This window comes from Cervus elaphus, chromosome 7 (assembly GCF_910594005.1).
Source record: "Cervus elaphus chromosome 7, mCerEla1.1, whole genome shotgun sequence".
NCBI lineage: Eukaryota > Metazoa > Chordata > Mammalia > Artiodactyla > Cervidae > Cervus > Cervus elaphus.
Genome location: NC_057821.1, coordinates 6,129,852 through 6,142,780, shown reverse-complemented (window position 1 = coordinate 6,142,780; position 12,929 = coordinate 6,129,852). Strand labels below are relative to the sequence as shown.

The following is a 12,929-nucleotide window of genomic DNA, read 5'->3' as shown; positions in this document are numbered from 1 at the left end:
AAAACTTAGGGTGATGGGAACTGCAAAATAATTCATTTTTAAGGAAGACAGCTAATGTTTTCTTCTAGGAATAAACACTTTCACTCTGACAGTCTCTGGCAAACCAACATAGACGTTTGCTATAAAGAGCAGCCTGTCTTACCGTGTCACCTGCCAGCTTCGTTATCCTCAACCGCTAATGAAAATGAAGTCACGTCAAAGATCTAAAAGACCTGTCTTAACAGATCCTGTCATCTGCCTGTCATAGTGACATCAGCTAATTATTTAATTAACGCGAGTCTAGAAAAGAAGGTAATGATTAAATCTGAGTGCAGAAATCCTTTTACTTCTAGACCAGTGTTACTCCTGTGTGTGATGACCTTCATTAAAACATATGTAAAACAGAGAGCCAGTAGGAATTTGCTGTGACTCGGGGGGAGTTCAAACCGGTGCTGTGTGACATCCTAGGGGAGTGGGATGGAGCCGGGCGGGAACAAGGTTCATGAGGGAGTGGACATCTGTATACCTCTGGCTGATTCATGTTGATGTATGCAGAAACCAATACAAGATTGTAAAGCAATTACCCTTCAATTAAAAATAAATTTAAAAACATTCCTATCATAAACACACATCGGTCAAAGAAAATATAGAAAACTCAAGCAAGGACACTGACACTTTGTTCATGCTTGCATGCAATCACTCACATGGTAACTACACCTAGGAAGCACCTATATGCCAACACTGAGCACAAGAGAATGAATGTGAGTTCTGTCCTTAAGATGCTCGCTGTTTCATTAACAACAAGCTAAAAGATCTGAAAAAATAAATATACAGATAATGACAGAAAGCGGAGGAAAGAGAATTGATTTGAGATTTAGCACCCTTCTTCTTTGGGTAAACTTTTAATCGAAATAGCAAAAAAAAAAGTTAACTGTGTCCAAGCAATGAAGCAGCATAAAGTAACAATAAGTACAATACCATGAAATGGATAAGTCTGAACACTGTATCATTTTTAGGGAAGAGGAATAACTCAAGTCTGGTATTAGTTTGACTGCATAAACTTTTTGATATTTAAAAAAAAATTTTAAAAGTGTCAACTATGCATTAGAGCAAGGGAGAGCAATTTATTTTTTCTCAAAAAGGACAGATAATATATTTCAGGCTATGGGGTTTCCTTCACAGTGATTCAGCTTTGCCCCAGTAGCATGAAATCAGGATTTAGTATGTATTGATAAATGGATGGATGTGACTGTATTTCAAACAAACTTTGCTTGTGGATCTTAAAATTTGAATTTCACATGATTTCTGCATGAAACAAAATATTATTTATTTTAATTCTTTTTCACATATCTAAAAATGTAAAAACCATTGTTAGCAATTGGGTTGTATAAAAACAGGCAATGGCTTATGTTGCCAAACCCTGCATCAGACAATCATGAGAATATTTATTCATCCATCCCTGCCTTAATAAAAAACATTGAATGTGAATAAAGACCTTATATCCAATAACACATTCAAGTATATGTGAAAAACCATAACTATGTCTATGACCATTTGAATTCCATGTTTATAAAAAAAGAAAGTAAAACTTAAAAGTCAAAATAGATCTGTTCCATCTATACAGCTTTTCATGCAGGCTAAGTGATGTATATATTGCAACATCACATAAAGGTAACGAGCAATGAAATTTATAACAGAATCTGGTTCCAAGAGTCTGATTTCATAGAGCGTTAGGACCATATGCTTAGTTGGTCAGAAATAAAAATTAATGGATACTGAGTAAATGTTGTACCAAAACCAGCAAAGTCTGTAGTTAGCTTTACTAAATGGTTGGTAGAAAAACCTCTGAGAGGAAAGGCAAAGAAATTAGATTTATATTTTTAAAAAACATTGATCAGCAACCCTTCAAATAAGAAAACGAGCTGGACATGATGCTGCTGTTGACAAACCTGCCTAGAATTCAAGAGTATCACCAGAAACCACTACACATTCTGAAGTCACAGCCAGCACTAGAAAAGCATTCCTCAACCACAAGGCAGGTATCACAGACACAGGATTTCTGTTTCGCCTGTTAATGGCAATAATATTGGGAAACCAGTAATAATATTGGCAATAATATTGGGAAACCAAAATATTGACTATTGTTAAATACTTTTTGCCAATTTGTTTATGATCAATTTCTGGAAAAAATATCCACATTTATGTTTTACAAGCTATTTGATTATTTATTCTTCCAGTTTTATTGAGAAGTAATTGACATATAGCACTGTACAACTTTAAGATATACTGCATAATGGTTTGATTTTATATCCATCATGAAATGACCACCACAGTAAGTTTAGTGAACATCCATGATCAAGGACTTTCAGCTGAACAATCTGGATTTAGAAAAAGCAGAGGAACCAGAGACCAAACTGCCAAACATCCCCTGGATCATAGAAAAAGCAATGGAATTTTAAAAAAAAATCAGCTTCATTGACTATGCTAAAGCCTTTGACTATGTGGATCACAACAAACTGTGGAAAATTCTTAAAAGGATCAGAAAGTAGACCACCTGACCTGCCTCTTGAGAAACCTGTATGCAGGTCAGGAAGCAACAGTTAGAACAGACATGAAACAACAGACTGGTTCCAAATAGGAAAAGGAGTACGTCAAGGCTGTATATTGTCACCCTGCTTATTTAACTTATATGCAGAGTACATCATGAGAAACGCTGGGCTGGAAGAAGCACAAGCTGGAATCAAGATTGCTGGGAGAAATATCAATAACCTCAGACACACAGATGACACCACCCTTATGGCAGAAAGTGAAGAGGAACTAAAGAGCCTCTTGATGAAAGTGAAAGAGGAGAGTGAAAAAGCTGGCTTAAAGCTCAACATTCAAAAAAACGAAGATCATGGTATCAGGTCCCATCACTTCATGGCAAATAAATGGGGAAAAAGTGGAAACAGTGACAGATTTTATTTTCTTGGCTCCAAAATCACTGTAGAGAGTGACTGCAGCCACGAAATTAAAAGATGCTTGTTCCTTGGAAGAAAGGCTATGACAAACCTAGACAGCATATTAATAATCAGAGACATTACTTTGCCAACAAAAGTTCATATAGTCAAACCTGTGGTTTTTCCAGTAGTCATGTATGGATGTGAGAATTGGACCACAAAGAAGGCTGAGCATCAAAAAACTGATGCTTTTAAACTGTTCTGGAGAAGACTCTTGAGAGCCCCTTGGAGAGCAAGGAGATCCAACCAGTCAGTTCTAAAGGAAATCAACCCTAAATATTCACTGGAAGGACTGATACTGGAGATCAAGTCCAATACTTTGGCCACCTGATGCGAAGACCTAACTCATTGGAAAAGACCCTGACGCTGGGAAAGATTGAAGGTGCGAGGAGAAGGGGACGACAGAGGATGAGATTGTTGGATGGCATCACCAAATCAATGCACATGAGTTTGAGCAAATTCCAGGAGACAGTGAAGGACAGGGAAGACTGGTGTGGTGCAGTTCATGGCATCACAGAGTTGGGCACGACTTAGCTACTGGACAATGATGTCAGATATACACAAAATTAAAGAAATAAAAGATGTTCTTTTTTTTCCTGATGAGAACTCTTAGGATTTACTCTTCTAACAACATTCATATATAACATACAACGGTGTTAAATATATTTATCACGTTGCATATTACATCCTTAGTATTTATATGATAACTATTTGACTGCCTTCTTCCAGTTCCCCCTTCTCATTTCAATAATACAAATTTAATCTTTGTCTTAGTTTGATTTGTTAAAATTCATTTTGTGTTAGAAAAAAAGTGAAATGAGTGGTTAATAAAACTTCTGAGATCTACAAAGGGGCCTCAATGGTTTGTCCACTAGTCCCCAAAGAAACTGCCAGATAAATGAAGACACGCTAGCTAAACTGTGAAGAGCACAAAGGAAAATCAAAAAACTCCACAAACTGGTACAGGATTCTTTTCCCTTTAAGTGCCAGTGTTAGTGTCTTTGAGGAATAAAATATAGTTAAATCTGTAAAAGAGAAGGAAAAAAAGTCCAAAATAGAATTCAAAATTTAAACAATCAACAGCTTAAACAAGCCAAATATAACAAGATGCTGTGTCTCAAAACAAAGGAGGAGACGTCAGCATCTCTTGCTTCATACTCTGAGGGAGGTCACAGACATCAGCCTCCACACTGCAGGATGTTCATTAATTAATAGAAAATGAAAATTTCAGATGAATGGAGGCATGAAGTGGCTATAAAATAGCAGGTGCAGTGCTACTGTAGACTATTCAATAATGTAAATTTTGACATGGCCTTTGGGGTAGAGAAAATCATGATAAATCCCAAACAAATAACACCACTCCCAAAGACGAGAGATTTCAAATGCTACTGCTACCCTAGTTTAATCCCCAAGTCCCACATCCAATGAACTCCTCACCGAACTGGCATATAACCCAGTAGGAATTACAGTTATTTATTTGTGTAGGGATTTGTGTATGAATGTGTGACACAGAACAGACACCACAACATAATAACTGTCTGGTGTGTTTGCTTGACTCTGCTCAGCAATGTGTCTCTGTGGATGATGCAGAGGACGCACTCACCTTAGAGCTTGTTGACATAAAAACCCATCCACAAACCTGTCTCCAAATGCCTGCAAGACGTCTGTGCATGAAAGTTTCTCAAATGCCTCCAACTCACTATTTTGGCTTCTGACCTCACACTCTTTCCGTTCATTCTACTTGGTTAACAGGATCTAGTGGCTCAAGCCAGAAAATTTAATAAATACAGTTCTTGATTTTCTTTCGTTCTCACTCCTACCCTACATTGAATCCATCTACACTCCCTTTTAAGCGACCAAACTCTAGCCTAGTTAACCTATCAGAAGTCCTTTGCACCCTTGTTTACTTCACACTCCCCCAACATCCTTTTTGGGAACTTGGTCCTAGGATAACCCTTCATCCCTAACTCCTCTTTGCTCTCTGACCCTAAGTCTTTTGCCTTGTTGTTGGAATTGCTTTTTCTCTTTTGCCTTTACTCAAAGTACTGATGTTCCCAGTGGAGGATCCATCCTTAATGTTTCTCTCTTACTCCAGTTTCTATAGCAGCTTCGAGTCTTGTGCTTCATCTAACCATTGGGGCTCAAGGCTGCGTCCTACATATTCCACTTCCACGCCCATCTCTGGAGTCCTGCTGACTCCATTCCACATATTTTGGTTCCCACTTCCCCTGTCTCCAATCTATAATCTTCATTGCTTGGAGTGTTAGACTAGATTCCTAATCATATTTTGGCATCCAGTTTCTCCCCTTGGCATCCCATCCTTCTTTCTGATGCCAAATTGAACTTTTTAAAAATGCGTATCTGATGGTGACACTCCTTTTTCCAAATGCCTGCATGGAAACACCACAGTTACTGACCATTATGACTTGGTCCCTGCATGATTTTCTAGCTGATATCACACTGCTCTCATACAAGAATACTAGTACAACGTGGCCATCAGACACTGCTGTGTGGTTCTGTAACTGCATGTAAGATCTGACATGGCTTCACCTCCATTTCTGAAAAATGTCTGTTTTTTCTCACTGGAGTCGTGCTCTATCCTTACTGCTCCCACACTTCCTTGTACCTACTCTAGCAGAATTGATCGCCTGATAATTACTAGCATGCACGTCTTTGCCACTGTCTAACAGAATGCCTTTTCAGAAGCAAGATTCGGATGCTACCCATCTTGCATGATCAGATAGTTAATGCTGTGTCACGCTGTGGTGCTTATTTAACAATGAATAAATATTTTACAATAAACCACACCCAGACATATCATCTCTAGAATTTTCTCTAGATAGAAACTTGACAATAAGTGATCAGGGGAATGGGTACTGATGCAAAAGTCTGAACTCTTTAGGCACCAGTTTGGAGAAATCGAACCCTAATTTGGTAATAATGATAATGTTTAACCCTGAATGAGTATACACAGTGTTCTCCATCCTTTATACCCATTAACTCGTTTAATCCTTGCAACTCAAGTAATTTTACTCTATGAGGCAGGTATTATTAATGTTCCCACTTTCCAGATGAAGAAATAGAGAGATGTGACATGCCCTGTCCAAGATTACACAGCTACTAAGAGGTGGACCCAGAGTTACATGACAGAAGAAAAGATAAAGGTACAGATGAATGGGGCTTTCCAGGTGGCTCAGTGATAAAGAATCTGCCCATCAAGCAGGAGACACGGGTTCTATCCCTGGGTCAGGAAGATCCCCCAGAGAAGGAAATGGCAACCCACTCCAATATTCTTGCCTGGGAAATCCCATGGATAGAGGAGCCTGGCAGGCTATAATTTCATAGTGTTGCAAAGTCAGATACAACTGAGCTCGCACGCGCACACACACATACACAGATGAATAGATAAATAAAAAGATGGATCGAACTAGATCTACATAACAAAATAACTATCATTTGAGAAGGAATTTTCAAAATTTTGCATATTCAGAGCACAGATAACTGCTTTTGGTGTTAATTACTATAAAAACCATGTGGATTAAAACCATTCTCACTGGTGCAGCCTTGCAGGATTTTTACTGCAGCATTGATTTTGAAAGCCCCAATTTAAAAACAGCCAAAATGTCTTTTTAAGAGCGATATGACTAAATAAATTCTGACAAAAGCAGTATTGAATATATTGTAGCAGTATAAAAAATGAAGTCACTAATTTGAAAGATGACTGAAATATGTTGTTTAAAAAATCCATAAGACCAACTATATGATACCAAGAGTGAACATTAGGTAAACCATAGACTGTAGTTGATTGTGATGTGTCCATGTAGGTTCATCTTCGGTAAGACACGCACCACCATGGTGAGTGATGTTGATAGCGGAGGAGGCTATGCATTTGTGGGGTAAGGAGTACATGGGAAATCTATGTATCTTCAATCTTTCAATCTTGTGGACCTAAAACTGCTCTTAAAAAGGTTCATAAAAATAGGAACCCTCCTGGACTGTTGGGGAGAATGTAAATTGGTGCCAACTATGGAGAACAGTCTGGAAGTTTCTTAAAAAACTAAAAATAGAACTACCATATGATCCAGCAATCCCACTTCTGAGCATATATCTGGAGAAAACTATAATTTGAAAAGGCACATGCACCCCAGTGTTCATAGCAGTGCTGTTTACAAAGTCGAGACATGAAAACAATTTAAATGTCCAACAAGAGACGAATGGATAAAAAAGATGTAGTGAACATGTATTGATACAATGGATACAATATTATCCATTGATAATGGATATTATCAATGTAATATTGATAATTGTATTGATTACAATGATTTTGTAATCAATGATTATAATCAATGATTACAATTGATTACAATTGATATTATCAATGTAATATTGATAATTGATATTGATTATCAATGTAATATTGATAATCAAAGTAATATTGATGCAATATTACTCAGCCATAAAATAGAATGAAATAATGCCATTTGCAGCAACATGAATGGACCTGCAGATTATCATACTAAGTGAAATAAGCAAGACAAAGAAAGAGAAATATTATGTGATACACTTATATGTGGAATCCTAAAAAAAACAGATACAAATTAACTTATGTACAAAACAAAGACAGACTTAGATATAGAAAACAAACTTAAAGCTACCAAAGGGGGTTGGAAGAGGAGAAGGAAATTAGCAGTTTAGCATCAGCAGGTATACACCACTGTATATAAGATGGATAAATAACAAGGACCTACTGTACCACACAGAGAGTGACATCCAGGATCTTATAATGACCTCTAAGAGAAAAGAATCTGAAAAAGAATATATCTCTATATAACACATAATAAAATTATATCCTCCAAAAGTGATGCACATATAGGAGGAAAAACCTTGGAAGTACTTGTATTTTGTTAATAACAGTGTATCAGCATAATTTATCTTAAAAGAAATGATTAAACGAGAATTTTAGCTTTATTTGTGATTATTTTTAAAAAATAAAATTATGTATTAACTATATAACAATGCACTCTAAACAAATAATTCCAACAGATTGTTCTTTCTGGTTTTGATTAAAATGGTTGTCCAAGGGGGATGACTTTACATTGTATCCATTAGGCAAGGTATAGTGCCTGTCAGAGTTGGGAGTTGCAGGCAAGGCAGGGCACCAAGCTTGCAATAAGCACCTTTTCAAGCAGTTCTTCAGTAAGCAAGAACTAACTCTGTGCCTCGTAAATACTTTAAATTTTGAATGCTATAGTCCTTAAAATAGCATCTTGCTCCTGGTAGGTTCTTTAAAATCTTATCAACTTAGTGCCTCTCCAACCCAAAGGGTGGTTACCTTAATATTTAGCTATTGCCTACATTTCCTTTCCCCTAAACCCAAGTTCAAAGGCAAATCAATGGTGCCTGCTCATTGTGAAATAAGTAACATCTCTCACAAAGTGTCTGCTCAAAGTTCTTGCTAAAAACCTAAAGAGCAGCAAAGACAGAGGGTTTCTGCTGAAAATCCAGGGGCAGTGGTTCTATATATACACAGCTGAAAAAGGAAGCGAGTTCTCCCATACAGTGACCATGTTAATATCCTGAATGTGTGTTTGTGAAGTTGCTGTTTTGTGTTGGACACTGTTCTGGGTTCTCCCACAGGAGCACAGAACAATAAAAGGGCACTGAGAAGTCAGAAGACAGGACTCTGAAAGAAGAAAGGGATGAGGTAAAGACAGCAAGAATGACCTGGGTTCTGCACTGTTGGAGATTTTTAACATTTGAGAATACGCTTTGCAAAAAAAAAAAAAAAAAAAAATGCAACCAAGCAAACTTCTAATACAACTCTCCCTTCTCCCTACTGACCTTAGTTATGGCGTCTTCACACAGTGTTTTAATGTAAAAGCCTAGTAGTATTACAGCATTTGCTATTTATATTTGGATAATTTTAAAATTTCACTAGCATTTCAAGTCTCCTAAGTATCAGATTTTATGTTTATATTAAACCCCTGTCTTTTGGGCCAAATCCTATGAGACTTTTTCCTGCCTGTTTGATTACTACCTATTGAAAGGTTAAGTCTCATACACACAAACCAACTACTTTCCTTCTTCTTCTTATCAAAATATGAACATGTTCCAAAACCACCTACTACATATTTCACAGAAATGGGTGCCAATGACACACTTTTTAAAAAGAAAATATTGGTCTGTATTAGAATAATTTTGTACTCTAAATGGTGTTAGGAAATTGGTGAAAAGTTATGTGACTTCTGCTTCATGTATTTTATTCATATCTAGTTATAGAAGCACATTTGTTACTTGTGGTCAGGAAGGGAAGATAAATAGAGTTCACCAATAGGGAGAAAGATGATTTCAGTTGCTGGAACACCTCTGCCAGAGTCATTACCAGCTCTAATAATACACAGGTGACTTTTCCCTTTGACATTTTCTCAAAAATTGTTTACTATTCTATTCAAGATTTAACAAATCTTTTTCTTAATGCAATCTGCTACATTAAATTAAAAACATTTCAACCCATTTCAGAACCATTCTATATGAAAAGAAAAATATACAACTTTGACAGGCTAGTATTTACAAGGAAGAAAAGTTCTTAGAAAGTTATTTTTCTCCATCTTTCATATTAAGCAATTAAAAATTTTGCCAAACTAAATATCTTGTGAATATCTTTATAAAATAGCCTTGTAATAAGGCACTAATATCACATTTACTTTCAACTGAAAAAGTGAAGCTTATTTGATGGAAAATTATTTTAAAGCATGGATTTCTATGTAGAATGTAATTTACGATAATGCAATTTCACAGAACTCTTACCTCTGCTTCTGTTGTTAGATACACAAAATAGACTTCTTTCTAACACACTTCTCCTGTGCCTTCACTCTAGGAGGGTTCCAGTGAATTCCACTTAGTATTTTTGCTAAGAGTACCAGGATAAAAAAAATTTCTATATATTTTTGTTTCATTTATAATCATTAATGGCAAACACTGTGTGGATGTGTCTTTTTGGAAGAGCAAATCATTCGCATTTGCTGAAATACCGATGCAGAGGTCATATCTGTTTTGTTCACCAGTTCATTCATGGTGCCTCACAAGTACACTGCATATGGTGGCCACCAACAGAGAAGAATACACATTTTACAATGAACAAACACTTCGTCCTAACTAGGGCTGTTCTAGGGCAAGCTTTCTCCTTCAAATAGGGTTATTTTTCATAGATAAGACAATTCCTAGGAATAAAATAGCCGTCATTTTCATCTAAGAACAGCTTATAAAAATTTGTTTGCAGCTAGAACTAAACAAGGTACTTATTGGTACAAAGTATAGGAATAAATTGCTTCAGATTTTCTCCATTAGATGAGTTCAGATCAAGTGTATTTTTTATCTCTCTATCAATTAATAGATTAAATTGCAAACATACTGGGATCAACTGTGCATTTACAACATTTTGTTTGATTTCATATGAGCATGTATATGTATACACACACTCAAAGCAAATTATCTACATAGCATCCCTCTAAATAATTAATGGAAATATAAATATTATCTCAATTTCCATACACTCTACCCTGCTTCTTTTGTCCAAAAAAATTAAGCTCATGATTCTTACATACTGTTTTAAGTACCAAAGTAATGCTTTTATTTTTAATTTACTTGTTACCCATCCATATGTGAGATTCCTGGGAACGGTCAGCCCACAAGTTGTGGAGTTCAATTTGGACTAGCTTTTGTTGATGTAGCCATTTAATAATTTTATTATTGCCAGCTTGATTTGAGTTTGAATTGCATCTTTCAGCAGATTGAGGTAAGTCCCACTTACTTTAAAATGAATTACTGAATGATTCGTTGATGAAACATTTGGGGGATGTGAGAAACACGGCCGGATGATTTAATAGACCAAATGAGGGTACACCAGAGGGTAAATTTACTGTGGCTACTTGATTTGCAACATACGACCCCGTGACCTTCTGTGCAGAGCTGCCGCTCTGGCTTTATCTCACCTCCGACACTGGACACTCTGGAGGAGTCCTGAGGAGAGCTGGATTTATTCCGGTTTTGATTTTTTCGCTTGTTGGCTGCTCTCACAGACCGGAGAAGCACCTCGCTCGCCTTGAAGAAGGCCACCATGAATGGCTGTTTTGACTGAGGCCCATGTCGTCCCACGAGGCCGGCCGACTTCACGTTGATGCTGTGACCTGGAGCAGAGGAAGGGGCACTGGGTTTATCAAGAAGAGATGAGGTCACCTGCTGAGGGGTGAGCTCAGAGGGTCTGTGGGAAGAGGTAAAGGTTTGAAGACACTACCAGAACCTTTAATCTGCTGACCAAAGAATCTCATAAATGTGGAAAATGTACTGTCACAGACGGTTATCCATTCTTGGTTTTCCATTTCGTATCACTCTTTAGCCACACAACACCCCCAGGCCTACACTGATGGGCTTTTTCTCAGACCTGAAAGTTGGGAACGTTCTAAATGGCTTCACCACCATCAGCCTGGAAATGGCCATGTTAACCAGTGATTTCAGAAATATTAGCTACAGGCACTTTTGCACTAAATGCCTTGTAATTTTCCTTCGTGTGATTAAAGCTGAATGGCTGGCTGGGGGTTTCTACTTTCCCCTGCTTCTTTGGAGACTTTCCAGGGTTGATAAACCCCTCCTCACTTCGGGCCTAGGCCCAGCAAACTTTACAAAGCTACGATCCACTTAAAGCACTTCAAAGATCCTTCCAGAGGCCCCCGCTGGGCATGGAGCTTTACCCTAAGCAACAGGTCTTTCTCCATGTAAAGGATTTTGAAGCAAACATGAAAATTTCAAAATTTTCTCTGCGCTTGGACACACTTGAATGATGTTTACTGAAAGGATTTCAGAGGATGCAAATCAAGCCTGGAAATGCTCAGAAAGGAAAAAAATTCCAGATGAGCCTAGTCTAAAGCAGTCTGTGTCCCAGACCCTTCTGAGTCCACTGTTGTGGTTGTTTATCAGAAAAGGAGTGTGCCCAGGGCCTGTGCTACAGTGGATGAGAAATCAGCTGCCCTACAGACAAGAAACAGATGTTGATAAAGTGCTTCTCCCATTGGGGTAGCAAAAATAATACTCATCACTACAACAGTATCAAATGCATTTGGAGCACTTGCTATGTACACTAGGTATTATTCTTTTCTTTTTTAAATATTTTTATTATGATAAAAGTCACATAATATTAATATAAAATATACTATTTTAACTGTACTTACTTGCACAGTTCAGCGGTACTAGGTACATTCACACTGTTGTGCAACTCCAACCATCACCCATGTCCCGAATTGTTCACCTTCCCAAACTGAAACCCGTGTCACTATTAAACGCTAGTCCCCGTTCCCCTTCCCCATCTCTTTCAACACCCGCAACCACTGGCATCTACCATGATACTTTCTGACTCTATGGTAGGCATTTTTCTTAGTGGTTTCCATGCATTATTTGATTTGATTTCACAAATACATTAGGAGTTAGGCATTTGTTACACATTTTACAATTCACTCTTGTTATGATCTTTTCATTTAAAATAAATATCCCAGAAAATTATATATATGTGTGTGTATATATATATGTTTGTGTGTGTGTGCATGTATGTGTGTTTGTATGTATATATGTGCATATATATAAAGAAAACCAATGACTGATAAAAAACTCAATGAAAATTACCCAGAGAGAATGAAGTATTTAACTTTAAGTTGTACATTTAATTGAAAATTACTCAAAGCTCGTGCAAAAAACAAATTCTACTCCAGATACGAAAGTTACCAATCTTTTCAGAGTAATATATCATGTGGTTAGAAATACGCGCATGATTGGCCATGCCTTGTCCCTGGAGGGATGTGCAAGTTTTCTTAAAATATTTATTCAGTTAAGACTCTGCAGCAGCTTCAGTGCATTATAAGACCTAACCCACCTTGGAAGAAAGAAATCAAGTCCCTGAAATGG

The 12,929-nt window shown here is 37.2% G+C and overlaps 1 protein-coding gene across 1 annotated transcript in view; it reads right to left on the bottom strand.

Moving 5' to 3' along the window:
• Nucleotides 1-12,929, bottom strand: part of BMP5 (bone morphogenetic protein 5) — a 134,849-nt gene that overhangs the window by 9,795 nt on the left and 112,125 nt on the right. Inside the window, exon 4 of the mRNA XM_043907049.1 lies at nucleotides 10,970-11,164. Coding sequence (XP_043762984.1) covers nucleotides 10,970-11,164 — 195 coding nt within the window. The remainder of the gene's footprint in view (nucleotides 1-10,969; nucleotides 11,165-12,929) is intronic.